Raw genomic sequence first — 14,002 nt, forward strand, 5'->3', positions numbered from 1 at the left:
ACCAGGAGCAGAGGAGGACCATTGGGCCTTGGCATCATCCATTGGGTCCCTCCCTCGAGGCCTACAGCCCAATGGCCCGCTCAGCCTAGCGCAGCAGCCGGGTGGAGCCCAGCGGACCTGTGAGGTCTCACTCAGAGGCCAGCATGCCCTGAGCCATGCAGACCAGCCTTCGTCGAGGGGCTTCGTCTCGCAGCTCCCGCACCTCCAGAGCCCAGCTGACCTTGTCTGTGAGCCTGGTGGAGCACCATCTTCGGGAGGGCGGCCATGGCCCGCGGCTGAGCAAAAGGGCGCCCCTCTTTCTGACAGCCATCCTGGAGTTCCTGGTGCGCAGTCTACTGGAGCAGGCAAGCGATGAGGCCCTATGCAGAGGCGCCCAGAGGCTCATCACCCCGCAGCTGCTGGAGGCCACTGTCTGAGGGAACACCCTGCTGGGACAAAGGCTCCAATCCATCACCATCTCCCAGGTGGCCCCGCCTGAGGCCCACAGGAGTCGCCAGGGCCACAGTGGTCCCTAGCTAGGAGCCTCTGCCTCAGTTCCCCTTTGCTGCCACCATTGCTGCCTTCCCTGCTGCCTTTGCTGCAGCAGCCCTTGTTGTCTCCTGGCTCTGAGTTCCCCACCAGCTCATCTGCCTGCCCCTGCTATCCATCCCACTCCATCAGTTCATCCCACCCAGCCTTTCCCACAGTCAGCCCTGCTTACCTGGGCACCCTGGTCGCTTGTGTTCTTATTAAAGCTTTAGTTTGAAAAAAGCATGGCCTTGCTTCCCTGGCTGTTCCTTAGGGGACGGGAAGGGCACGGGGGTGGGTGTGAGGGTGCTACTTGGGGAGGAGGGCACCATGGGCCTAGTTGAAGGGACACAGAGGGTGGTAGTGCTGCTGGGTGACCCACAGGCTGATGTCCCTAGCATTTCCTTGGGCCGTGAGGTGGTGGGGGTGACAGGACGCCGCGGTGGGCCTAGGTGAAGGGACACAGGGGCTAGGAGTGCTGCTGGGGGACCCACAGGCTGATTGAGGGCAGAGGGGAGGTGGACCTAGTTAAATGAACACAGGGTGGAGGAGTGCTGCTGGGTGGCCCACAGGCTGGTTTCCCTACCTTTTCCTTTGGCCATGAGGTGGTAGTGGGGAGAGGAGGGCACGGTGGGCCCAGTTGAAGGAACACAGGGGCTGGTAGTGCCGCTGGGGGATCCACAGGCTGGTGTCTCTACTTTTTCCTTTGTGCAGGAGTTAGGAGTAGAAAGTGAGGTCAGAGAGTGAAGTGGGCCAAGTTGAAAGGACACTGGGGTGGGAATGCCGCTGGGTGACCCACAGTCGGCTTGGGGTCAGAGGGTGAGGTGTACCCACATGAAGAAACACAGGGGCTGGGATTGGTTCTGGGTGACCCACAGGTGATTAGGGGCAGAGGGAGAGGTGGGCATAGTGGAAGAATCACATTGGGTGGTAATGTTCCAGGGTGACCCACAGGCTGGTTTCCCTAGCTTTTCCGTTGGGCAGCTGGTTGGAGTGGAAGGTGGCAGCTGAGGGTGAGGTAGGGCTTGGTGGAGTTACACTTTGGGTGGCAGTGCTTTTGTGTCACCCACAGGCCGACTGCTGACAAAGGGTGGGTAGGCCTAGTAGAATGCAGGACTCAAGTGCTGCTGGGTGACAGACAGGCCAGTGTCCCTGGCTTTATCTTTGGGCAGGTGTTAGGAGTGGAACGTCAGGGGGGAGGGTGAGTTGCTCCTAGGTGAGAAACACAGGGGGGTGGGACTGCTGCTGGGTGACCCACAGGAGGGTTTCCCTAGCTTTTCCTTTGGACAGCATGTGGGCCTCAAGGGTGCATTGGGCCTAACTGAACACACAGGGGGTGGCATTGTTGCTGGGGGACCCACAGGCTGGAGTCCCTAGCTCTTCCTTTGGGCAGGACTTAGGAGGGGTAGGTGGGGCAGAGGGTGTAGAGGGCTTAGTGAAATGAACACAGGGGGTGGGGGTGCCGCTGGGTGACCCACTGGATGGTGTCCCTGGCTTTTCCTTTGTGCAGGAGTTAGGCATAGAAAGTGGGGGCCAAGGGTGAGTTGGGCCCAGTTGAGGAAATACAGGGGGTGGGAGTACTCCTGGGGGACCCACAGACTGGTTTCTCTTGCTTTTCCTTAGGGCAGGAGGTGGGATTGGAAGGTGAGGGCAGAGGGTGGGTTGGGCCTAGCGAAGAAACACATTCGCTGGGAATGGTTCTGGGGGACCCACAGACTGGTTTCCCTAGCTTTTCCTTGGGGCAGGAGGTAGGAGTGGAAAGTGGGGTCCCGAGTGTGAGGTGGCCGTAGTGGGAGGAAAGAGGGGTGGAATTCAGGCAGGAGGGGATGGGGAGGTGGTGGGGTGAGGGTGACCTACATACAGGCTGGTTTCCCTAACTTTTCCTTCGGGGATGATGTGGGAGTAGGGGCAGAAGGTGAGGCTGGCTTAGCAGCAGGAACACAGTGGTGTTGGGGCCAGGTGTGGAAGGCAGGCAGGGATGGCAGAGGAGGACTGACAGGCTTCTCTGGAGGAAGAGGAGGAGGACCTGCGTGAGGCACGGCACGCACGATGCACCTCCTGTCCCTGAGGCAGTCTGGTCCAGCCCGGGCCAACTGGGTCAGAGTGATGGCCTTTGCCTAGGAGACCAGGGAGCAGAGGGGACCCACATGGAAAGGTGGGCTTTTGGTCGGAGACGCAGATGTGACAGAACAGTGGCATGCCGAAACTAAGGTCAGGGAGGATCATGAAGCTAGTGTGAGCCTTTCTTGACCCTGGGACGCTCAGTAACAAGTGCCAGGAGGCTGCCTTGGCGGTGGTTGTAAGGAAGCTGTAAGCTAAGAGTGGCTCCTGCCAGGCCAGGGCAGGTCAGTCCTAGCTTGCCCAGGAAGGTCTCTGGGTTGTGGAGGCTGCTGGATTCCCAAGGCTAGGCCCCGCCCCTCAGACGCTCATTTGCATAGTAGCCCGGCAACGGGCCCCGCCCGCCTCTCAATCGGTGTCCTCATAGCCCCGCCCCTCCAGCCTGTTATTTACATATGGGGCTGGTTTCCAGAGGGACCCACCCATCTCCCTGACTGGCTTAGGCGTTGGCCTGGGCCCCGCCTCCCGCCGTGCTCTTTGCATATCGCCGTGACAACGGCGGGGGTGTACAGAAGAAGCGCTCGGGATCCTGAGGAGAAGGCGGAAGTGTTGTGAGATCGCAGCATAGATAAAGCACGGGACTTGTGGTTGTCATAGGTGCGTTTCTCAGCGCTTCTCAACCGGAAGTTAGGAGTCGCAACTGGCCTGTCAACATGGCGGCAGGCTCAGCGTCTTCCTTGGTTGGCGGGGGATGGCCAGGCTCTGAGTCTGGGGACTTTTTGGCCCGCTACCGGCAGGTGTCCAACAAGCTGAAGAAGCGCTTCTTGCGGAAGCCTAACGTGGCCGAGGCCGGGGAGCAGTTCGCGCAGCTGGCCCGCGAGCTGCGGGCCCAGGAGTGCCTGCCCTACGCCGCCTGGTGCCAGCTGGCTGTAGCTCGCTGCCAGCAGGCGCTCTTCCATGGGCCCGGGGAAGCGCTGGCCCTCACCGAGGCCGCCCGGCTCTTCTTGCGGCAGGAGTGCGACGCGCGCCAGCGCCTTGGCTGTCCCGCCGCCTACGGGGAGCCTCTGCAGGCGGCCGCCAGCGCCCTGGGCGCCGCCGTGCGCCTACACCTCGAGCTGGGTCAGCCGGCCGCCGCCGCCGCTCTGTGCCTGGAACTGGCCGCCGCCCTCCGCGCCCTGGGCCAGCCGGCTGCCGCGGCCGGTCACTTTCAGCGCGCTGCGCAGCTGCACCTGCCCCTGATGCCACTGGCCGCGCTGCAGGCGCTGGGTGACGCCGCCTCCTGCCAGCTTCTGGCGCGCGACTACACCGGCGCCCTGGCGCTCTTTACACGCATGCAACGCCTGGCCCGGGAGCACGGCGGGCACCCGGTGCAGCACCCCGAGCTGCCCCAGCAGCCTCCGCCGCCGCCGCCTCCGCCGCCTCCAGGGCCCCAGCCCCCCCTGCTAGGACCGCAGCCGCGACCCACCTCCGCCGCGACCCTGCCCCTCCCGCTGCTCCCGGACCACGCCCCAGGCTCTGCCGCGCCCTCTCCTGGCACACTGGGCGCCTTCGCGGACGTCCTTGTCCGGTGCGAGGTGTCCCGGGTGCTGCTGCTGCTGCTCCTGCAACCGCCGCCGGCCAAACTGCTCCCGGAGCACGCCCAGACCCTGGAGAAGTACTCCTGGGAGGCTTTCGACGGTCACGGCCAGGACAGCGGCGGCCAGCTTCCGGAGGAGCTGTTTTTGCTGTTGCAGTCCCTGGTCATGGCTGCCCACGAAAAGGACACGGAAGGCATCAAGAAGCTGCAGGTGGAGATGTGGCCGCTGCTGAGTGCTGAGCAGAACCACCTCCTCCACCTGGTTCTGCAGGAAACCATCTCCCCCTCGGGACAGGGGGTCTGATAAGCCACCTGACCCGAACAGCCTTCCCTCCTGGTAACAGCTTGTTTAATCTTTGGGGACAGGTGATGAAAGATGTGACCTTGCTTCTGTTTTGGTTTGGTTTTTTTCCTCCTTTCTGTTGCTACCATGGTAGTTTGGCGGGCCATGCCTAGCTTCTTACTTAAAATAGTGCCCTCCAGGCCCATCCATATTGCCTGGGACGACGTAACTTTATCTTCAAGGCTGAACGAGAGACAACACTGTGTAACAATCGGCTCTGTTTATGCGCTGGCCAGTAGCAGCATACTGTGTGTTGGCTCAGCTTCCTGGCTGTTCTAGGTATAGCTGCAATGAAGGCGGGAGGACAGATGTTCCTTTGGCGTGTTGGTTTCCCTTCCTTTTATTCCTGGTGGGATTTGGCATCACCAAGAAGCATTCAGAACAGATGAGAAATGTTCCTGGAAAATGAAGAGGATCTGACTATTTGGGCATGCTCCTTCTAATACATTTTTTCATTCATTTCCATATACATTAGCACCGCAGTCTGAGGAGTGGATAAAGCAGCAGATGATATCATATGTAATCGTTATAATCTCTTTGTATGCAAACACGAGGCCTATGTAGGAAAGCAGAACTGGCATGTTCTGTCATACAGTCGGGATTTACTTTACCTTCTGCACACTCGGCCAGCCTGGGTTCTTCCTGATGAGGTGACCCTGCCTCTATTGGGCTGCACGGGCATCTTCCCATTATCCCAGAAGTTGTTGGCAAGAGGCTACTCAAAGTCTTTAGGATAGGTCCTCTCTTTCCAAACCGGGCTGCTCATTGCTTTCACAATAAACCACACCACAATTTCCAATTCGCTAAAGCTATAATTGTATTCACTTAAAGATTCTTGGCTTGGAAACTAGAGCTACTAAACTGCGTAACCCAGTTACGACTGAGGCAAGTAGCACAGACTTGTTTCCAACTGAGTATTAAGTGATACAAGACCAATTCCACATTTCCCTATAGTTCCTGGATCCATCCATGTTTGCTTTCAAAAAGATGGTGTCATACGCTGAACACTGGCTTAACACACCCAGCACATCCGGTAGGGTAGCATTCCAATTTTCCTAAGTGCTTTTTCCCTTGTCACCCTACCTAGGCCCGAGTAACACCACCTGTACAGAGAAGCCAGGTGCTACGTGGCCAACGGGGCATATGGTACATGAAGTCAGTGCCTTACCCTGTGTCTTACTGCAATAACACAGTACCACAGTTGGTGCTGGCTGTGAGGAACAGGATTGTTTTGGCTTATGGTCCAGGTCCAAGGTCTGGTGGCTTTCTTGCTGTCAGCATCCAAAAGCAGTATAGAACATTGATGGCAAAACCTTGGGAGGTATGAGAGACCTAGGCAGACAGGCTTTCCCATGAGATAAATTTTCAGAATAATAGACTCTAAAGGTCACAGCTCAAGCTAACCATACACCGTACCTTCCCTTATCTGCATCAAATAGCGGGAGTGTAAAAAAAAAAAAAATGCAGTCAGTAGGACTTAGGTTATTACTAGAAATAGGGTTGGTTTTTTTCCCCCCAGAGCTGAGGCCCAAACTCAAGATCTTGCACTTGCTAGACAAGTGCTTTACCATTAAGCTAACCCTTAGCTCTAGAGATCATCTTGAAGAAAGTTCATGAGCAGGCTATTCTGGATAAAGAATGTTCTTAGACTCAAATTATTTATTTTTACCAAGGGAATATACTCTCAGCACCACTTATACCAAGGGCTACCAAGTTAAGGATGAATTAGAAATAACCAAATATGAGCATGGGAGGATGGCTCTGGGAAATAACGCTTGCTCTGAAAGCATGAGAACGTGAATGTGACTCCTCAGCACATATCAAAAACAGCAGTGTGTAGCTGTCTGGAGCCGGAACCGAAGCATTGGGAAAAGGACACAAGTGCTTCAGGACAGCTGTGAGGGCAACCACCCTAACGAAAGAGCAGAACTTGGCTTGCTATCCCTTAGGAGTCACATCTAAGGTGTCTTCACCCTCTGACACTAAACAGGCTATGGGTCACCCAGCACAGTTCCCACCCAACTAGGCCCACAATGCCGCCCCTCCCCCCGCCCAGAACCCACCTTCCATTCCCACATGCTGACCAAAGGAAAAGCTAGGGAAACCCTCCTGTGGGTCACCCAGAAGCACTCCCACCCCCCTGTGTTTCTCACCTAGGGGCAAATCACCCTCCCCCGTGACGTTCCACTCCTAACACCTGCCCAAAGATAAAGCCAGGGACACTGGCCTGTCTGTCACCCAGCAGCACTTGAGTCCTGCATTCTACTAGGCCTACCCACCCTTTGTCAGCAATCTGCCTGAGGGTCACACAGAAGCACTGTCACCCAAAGTGTAACTCCACCAAGCCCTACCTCACCCTCAGATGCCACCTTCCACTCCAACCAACTGCCCAACGGAAAAGCTAGGGAAACCAGCCTGTGGGTCACCCAGGAGTACCCCCACCCCCCTGTGTTCCTTCACCTAGGCTCACCTCACCCTTGGTCCCCCACCTTCCACACCTAATTCCTGGCCAAAGGAAAAGCTAGGGAATCCAGCCTGTGGGTGCCCACGACATCACTCCCCCCCAGTTTTCATTTACCTAGGCCACCAACACCCTCCTGCCCCACTGACACCTCATGCCCAAAGGCAAATGTAGGGACACCAGCCTGTTGGTGACAACAGCAACAGCAAGAAAACAACAACAACAACAAGAAAATGGGATTGTATAAGGAAGGCCTATCATTTGAAAGCCTCGTTGGAGGCTTGTGAGAAACCTTAATGTTTAAGGGCACTTGTCTCTCTTGCAGAGGACCTGGGTCCATTTCCAAGAAAAACACAGATACACACATAAAATAAAGATTAATAATTCTTTTTAAAAGTCTCTCTCTGCCCACCCCAGCCCCCTCTCTTCATTGTATGTTTTGAGTCTTTCCAGTACATCAACTACTGTTTTAAGGGTCACCCCTTCCTATGGAACAGTGATCTATGGTATGGGTTTCAAATGGGTGGGCTTATTATGTACATAGCGAACAAAAGTAAAAAAAAAAAAAAAAAACATATATATTTGACCTACGGCATATAAATAAAAGAAACGGACAGCAACACATCATGAAATCAGGCACTTAGGATATTTAGTCGAAAAGAGTAAGGCAGCCTGGTTAAGAGAACAGAGGTAACATCGTTAAACTTGGCATTTAATACACCCACCAGTAATGATTGGAAAGACTTGCTGAAACAGGCTGGAGTTACAGATCAAGAGGGTCCTGGGCAGAACATCCTTCCCACAGACCAGTTTCCATGTTGCAGGCACTTTATACCGTGAGGGGGTCAAACGTGGTGTTACTATAGTAACCCTTGTTGGGCATGCTTCCCCTTGTAGCTATCTTAGGGATGCACGCGTTGTTTGTGTTGTTTTGGTTTTTTGTTTTTCCGAGACAGGGTTTCTCTGTGTAGCCAAGGCTGTCCTGGATTCGCCCTGTAGACCAGGCTGGCCATGAACTCACAGAGACCCACCTGCCTCTCTGCGTGCTGGGGTGACAGGTGTGCACCACCCCTGCACACGGTGGTCAAAGGTGCTGGGTTAAGGACGCATGCTTTTAAGCACCCACTGCTGTTTGTTGCTCCCCTTTTTCCCTGTCACAGAGGCAGGGTATCTAATTCAAGGGTCTCAGAGGACACTTGACATAAGCATGGTGGAGTCTAGCCTAAGAGGGGCTACCTGACTGTCAGTTCTGGCTCTCAACAACCACAGGCAGCCCTTGACAATTTGCCAATATAGTATATATTACGCACTTACAACAAGCAGTGAGCCCTGAAGGTCAAAGCCATCTCAATATCACATCAATTTAGAATACCGGCAGTATGCGAATAGGCTGGAGACGCAAACAAAATGTGTGGAACACAAATATTTCTATCTCCCTATCCGCAATAGGTTTTCTAAGCATGCTCTGTGTTAACAGATACCATAAGAACACGAGTGTTTCTTAACGATACTTTAATACCTCGTTATGAAAGTCTTAGTGAGTTTTCACTTACTTTTTGAAAATGATTTATTTATGTATGTGCGTGCTCTGTCTGCATGTACACCCACATGGCAGGCTCACATGGCTGTGAGCCTGCCATGTGGTTGCTGGGAATTGAATTCAGGACCTAGGCAAGAGCAGACAGTGCTCTTAACCATGGAGACATCTCTCCAGCCCTTTCCTTACTTTTATTTTTTTTAATTAATCTTTTGCCTGTTTCATAAACTCACCCACCGTGACCTAATTCAGTAAACACATTCTTTATTCTGGACCATCTAAAATCGTTGAAACGGATCCTGAAATACACTTGAGAGATACAGAAGAAAAAATATGTTATGAATATTCACGGGGGAACAGAGGGCTCAAGCCCATTTTTTTATATATGTATGTATGTTTATAAAAGATAGTTTGGAATTGGGAAGATGGCCCAGCGATGAAGAGTGGTTACAATGCTTGCAGGAGACCTGAGTTTGGTTTTCAGCACCCACTTCAGGTGGCTCACAGTCACCCGCAACTACAATTCCAGGGTAATGGCCATCCACAGGAATCCAAATGAACCTGCGCAGACACACACACACACACACACACACACACACACACACACACAAAGACACAGACAACAACAAAAAAATGAATACTAAAATGAACCTAATCAGCAGTATGACTATGACTAAATCCTTGTGCTCCTCGACACGGTTAAAATTTAATCTCAAGGTGATTTTACTATTCACAGTAATTTAGCCCAGTGGCAATACGAGAATAGGGTGGAGATTTTCATAGGAAGCTGTCATTTGGTAGGAAATTTTCCTTTTCACCGGTATTAGAAGCACACATATGTTCATTCTCCAGGGTGTGAAAATCACCAGTGAGAGGCCGGCATAGCTTGCCAATGCAGAATCACTAGCCAATAAGTATAACAGAATGAAGTGCATGCACTCTGTGCCTGGGAAAAGATGGCAAAAGTTCTATACCATACTGATACTGTTCCTGTGTGAACAGTGGCTTGTGGCCTCAGTGAAATACAAGCCCCGAAAGTTTACCACAATAGGTAAATTTGCTTTCATTTACCACTTGGCTATGGTCCTCAGGGCTTTAAATAAAGTTGGTACTTAGTAGGGTCAGGTCCTCTAGTCATGGTCCAGAGAGAGGCCGCCTTAGGAGAGGCAGACAATCTATCACCTCCACCGAAGTGCACAAGCACAGCCGACTCATACCCCCATAGCCTTGGTGCGTAGGAGAAGGCCGAGTCTGCACAGCAACAGGGTCCACCTTCTCCCCACTTTCTATGGGCCTGTGTTTCCTGTTGTCTGTTACCTCCCACGTTCAGGATGCCCCTCTGGCCTACACAACGTCCTCAGCTCTGGTTTGACATGTGCCGATGAGTCTGTGCTCAGGTCCGCACACTGGAAATGATAGGGCTTAGAAGCTTTACCAGCTCTGGGGTTCTAGTGTGTTTTGGAGGAGCCCTGAAAGAATTCGACTGTGCTTGCATAAAAATGCAGTGAGCCCATGCATTGTTTACCGCTCAGGTCACCAGCAGTGTGGATGCAGCAAAGGGCGAGCTTGGCACACAGCAGAACAGAGTTGACACCTTCTTAACTGCTGACTCAGGCACTTTCGTTTTCCCCAGGAAGCTTCGCTTGCATTTCTGCACAAACAGGGCCATGACCCTTTTTGCAGGGCATGCCCAACTGGCACAGAAGGGAGCCCGATGAGAAGGGTTAGCTCCACTCTGACACAGACGTTCGGCCTGTGTCCAAACATCTCCACACCTGCATCACTTCCCTGAAAACCTGCTTCTGTGGAGGAGCAAAGAACGCAGCTCTGGCCTGCGTCCTCTGCAAGGCCATGTGCTATAGCCCTTCTTCGTATGGTCCACACAGTGCAGTGTGACAGATGTGCTGTCACTACCCAGGGCTGACTCTCAGCTGTGTGCCCAGCACCCTGGCCACTTCATAACGGGGTAATTACTTTCCTCTCGTTCCTGAGCTGTAAAATTCGCCAACTCACATGCCCTCACCTGCTGTCTGTGATGTCACCTATGGATGCCACCTATGGATGTCACCTTGTTTGCATAGAAGAGAGAGTGGTGAAGAGGGGGTCTCTGCAGGTGTCACTGCAGGCAGTGGAACACTCAGAAAACAAGTAAGAAGAGAAACTCAGTTGAGCTGGGCAGTGGTGGCACACACCTTTAATACCAGCACTCTGGAGGCAGAGGCAGGCAGATCACTGTGAGTTCGGGGCCAGCCTGGTTTACAAACTAAGTCCAGGACAGCCTAGGCTGTTACACAGAGAAACTCTGTCTCGAAAACCAAAACCAACAAAACAACAACAACTCCCTGCCCCCAAATACTCAGCACAAGGTTGAGATTGACTTTGTCAACCAGGATCAAACTTCAGGGAGTCTGACACCAGGCAATGTGTTTACTGTCAGTATATTTAAAAACTGTGTATTGAGGGAAAGTATTTTGTGGAGTAACCCAGTCCCTAGTACACAAGGAAGTGTAATTACATAGAAACTCCACCCAGGGTACATGGCATTTCTTCCAAGAAGATGGCTTCTGAGCTTAGGCTACCTATACTAGCTTAGGGGCCTCGGGGGTGGGGCGCGGCAGATCTGTCCTTGTCTCATTTATACAGTGAAGCTTACAAGTACACAGCTTAGAAGTCATTTGTGCCGTTACATATCCGTGGTCCTGGTTATGGGAGCCTGGGGGAGCCCTTCCCTGTACAGGTACTTTAAGGGCCCCTTAGACTATTAGGTATCTTCACTCCTGGTTGTCTGAGACATTGGAGGGGGGGGAGAGTGAGGGGGGAGCTCTGCCTATACTGGTGAACTGATAGAATAACAGCCATGTAAACTATTGGGTATCCCTGGCCCTGGTTGTGGGAGCTTGGTGAGCTCCAGGACGTAAGGATAACGTAAAGGTCGTTTTAGATTGCTAGGATCTCAGGGCTTCGCTGTGGGAGCTTTAGGGAGCCCCAATGTACCCGCGCTGTAGGGTTATCTGGGCTATAAGGATTCTATGGTCCTAGTTTCGGGCGCTTAGGGGAGCCCCTGGCTGGACAGATAATTTAAAGGTAATTTAGACTATTAGGTATCTTTGATGCTGGTGGTTGTAGCTAGGGGGAGGCCCAGGCTGTACAGATATTGTAAGGGTCAATTGGACTATTAGGTATCTGCTATGCTTGTTGTGGGAAGTTGTGGGGGAAGGAGCCCCTTGCTGTACAGATAATCCAAAAGTCGTTAAAACTATTCTGTATCTCGGGTCCTGCTTGTCAGAGCTCGGGGGAGCCCTTGACTGTACAGATGACAGATGGGGTCCTTTAGACTACTAGGTATCTTCAGTGCTTCTTGTGGGAGCTTGGAAGAGCCGCTGGCTGTACAGGTATCTTGAGGATCATTTAGACGGTTGGGTATATTCCTGGTCGTGGCTGTGTGTGACCCTGGGACGTCCCTTGCTGGACAGATGACGCAAGGCTCATTGAGGCTATGAGGTATCTCTGGTCCTGGTTGTGGGAGCATGGCGTGGGGCCTGCCTCTACAAAGAACCTAAGGGTCCTTTGTAGTCTTTGTTGGAGCTCTCCAGTCCTGGCTGTAGGAGCTTGGGTTGGGAGGCTTTTGCCTGTACAGATGATCTAAGGGCCATGTAGACTGTTAGCTATCTCAGGTCCTGGTTGTGAGACCTAGGGGAGGTGGGGTCCCTGCTTGTACAGACAATGTAAGGGTCACTTGGGGTTATTAGGTATCTCGAGTTTGGAGCTTAGGGGAGCCTTCGGATGCGTAGATCACCTAAGGGTCATATAGACTATTAGGTATCTGCAATCCTCCTTGCATGTGCTTGTGGGAGCCCCCTGGCTGTGCAGGTACTGCAAGGGTCACTGGGACTATTAGGTATCTCAGGTCCCTGGTTGGGGGAGCGCCTGCCTGTACAGATAGCATAAGGGCCATTCAGGATCATTAGGTATCTCTCAGGTCCTGGTAGTAGAAGCCTGGGGAAGCCCTTGATGCACAGATATCATATGGGCCATGTAGACTATTCGATACCTCCGTTCCCGGTTGTGGGAACTCAGGGAGCTCCAGGCTGCAAGTGTCATTTAGATGACTATCCATCTCCGGGCCTGGCTTTAGGAGCTTGAATATGGCCTGGCCCATCAGCTAACTCAGAGCACCTGGCTCTTTTATCACCTCCAGTTCCCAGATTTCTGGATGGAATGGCAGGCTTTACACCTTTCCCACTGAAGAGGCAACTCTCCTTGCTTAACGTTCCTGGTTTCCCTGGAGGTCTGAGGGTGCAAGGACCTTCCTGCTCCCACAGGGTGGAACACCATGGGAGAACTTGTGGGAAGTTCCCCCAGATAAGGCAAAGTTGAGCAAGTAAGCTGAGCCCAGAGGGGAAGTTCTCAATCACTGTGGAGGAATGCAAGTCCACATGCAGCGAGTGGGAGATGCTGAACACACCCTGTCCTCAATGATTCCACGCACCACACCACACCACAGTGAGACAACCCACGCGCAAACCCAGGTGATGGATAACACACCTCTACACGGCAAGGGGCCGTGTTTTTTGTTTCAAGAGGTGTGCAATGCCAAGGCAGAGGGTGCAATTAGAGGACTCGTTCCCAGCAAGTCTGAAACAATTTCATGCTTCTTAGATCAAAAGCTTCCAAGAACAGTTTTCCCATGCTATACATGAATGGAAATCACAGGACAAGCTTCTTAACCATACCGGACACCTTCTGTATCTCTGCCGGTGCACATACTACACGCACAAGACATTTGAAACCCAAAACACTCTCGGTTACTCCTATCCACACATGGGATGAAATACATAAACCATGGCAAATTAAGCTGTATTTGGACGAAGGATTCAGTCTTCGTGTGACAGACAGATGACATTAGGCAGTAGGCCACATTTAATTGATGGACCTTGTAAAGTTTGTTTGAAAGGTATGTTTTCACAAACTCAGGTCACATCACTCACGTCTGTCTTACCGGGGCAGTTTAATGGCGTCTACCAGTCCAGCCACTCTCGAGGCACGGACTTTTAAAGCATACAGAGCACAGTCACTTAGGAAGCTTAAGGTCATTTCCATAGGCTCCAAGACAGAACAAATTTCAGAGCAGAATATAAGGGGAGAACTGCCTCTTCTCCGGTCATTTCCCTGTGGAGATGACAAGGATGGACCATGCACTCTTTGGGCCGGCTAACTGGGGAAAGCAGTGCTGAGGTATGAGAACCCAGCCTACAGGCATCAATGCACTGCCGACTGGTAACTGTGGCACTACCAAGGAAAACCTGCCATTACTACCGAGGAAGGCTGGACCTTCCAACAGACACCTTTGCACTGCCGTCACACAAATCCTTGGGTTTATTTGGGTTTTAACAGAAAGCGGTGCCTTTGGGAACAGAAGAACCCAGGAAGATGGAGTTGCTGAAGCTGCAAGCTGCACCACAAGCGGCTTCACCATGCTGGTTTCCGCTCCCCTCACAAGGGCTCTTGTTCCTCAAAGGA

The 14,002-nt window shown here is 52.7% G+C and overlaps 1 protein-coding gene across 1 annotated transcript; it reads left to right on the top strand.

Annotated features, from left to right (window-relative positions):
- The first annotated feature begins 3,030 nt into the window (after positions 1-3,030).
- On the top strand, positions 3,031-4,537 carry LOC127186174 (40-kDa huntingtin-associated protein). The gene has a single exon (XM_051142650.1). The coding sequence runs from the start codon at positions 3,279-3,281 to the stop codon at positions 4,443-4,445; it is 1,167 nt and encodes a 388-aa protein (XP_050998607.1). The 5' UTR covers positions 3,031-3,278; the 3' UTR covers positions 4,446-4,537.
- The last annotated feature ends 9,465 nt before the right edge of the window (positions 4,538-14,002 follow it).

This window comes from Acomys russatus, unplaced genomic scaffold, assembly GCF_903995435.1.
Source record: "Acomys russatus unplaced genomic scaffold, mAcoRus1.1, whole genome shotgun sequence".
Classification (NCBI taxonomy): Eukaryota; Metazoa; Chordata; class Mammalia; order Rodentia; family Muridae; genus Acomys; species Acomys russatus.

Coding starts and splice junctions, on each gene's coding strand:
- LOC127186174 (XM_051142650.1), top strand. CDS start 3,279: ATGGCGGCAGGCTCAGCGTCTTCCTTGGTTGGCGGGGGATGGCCAGGC.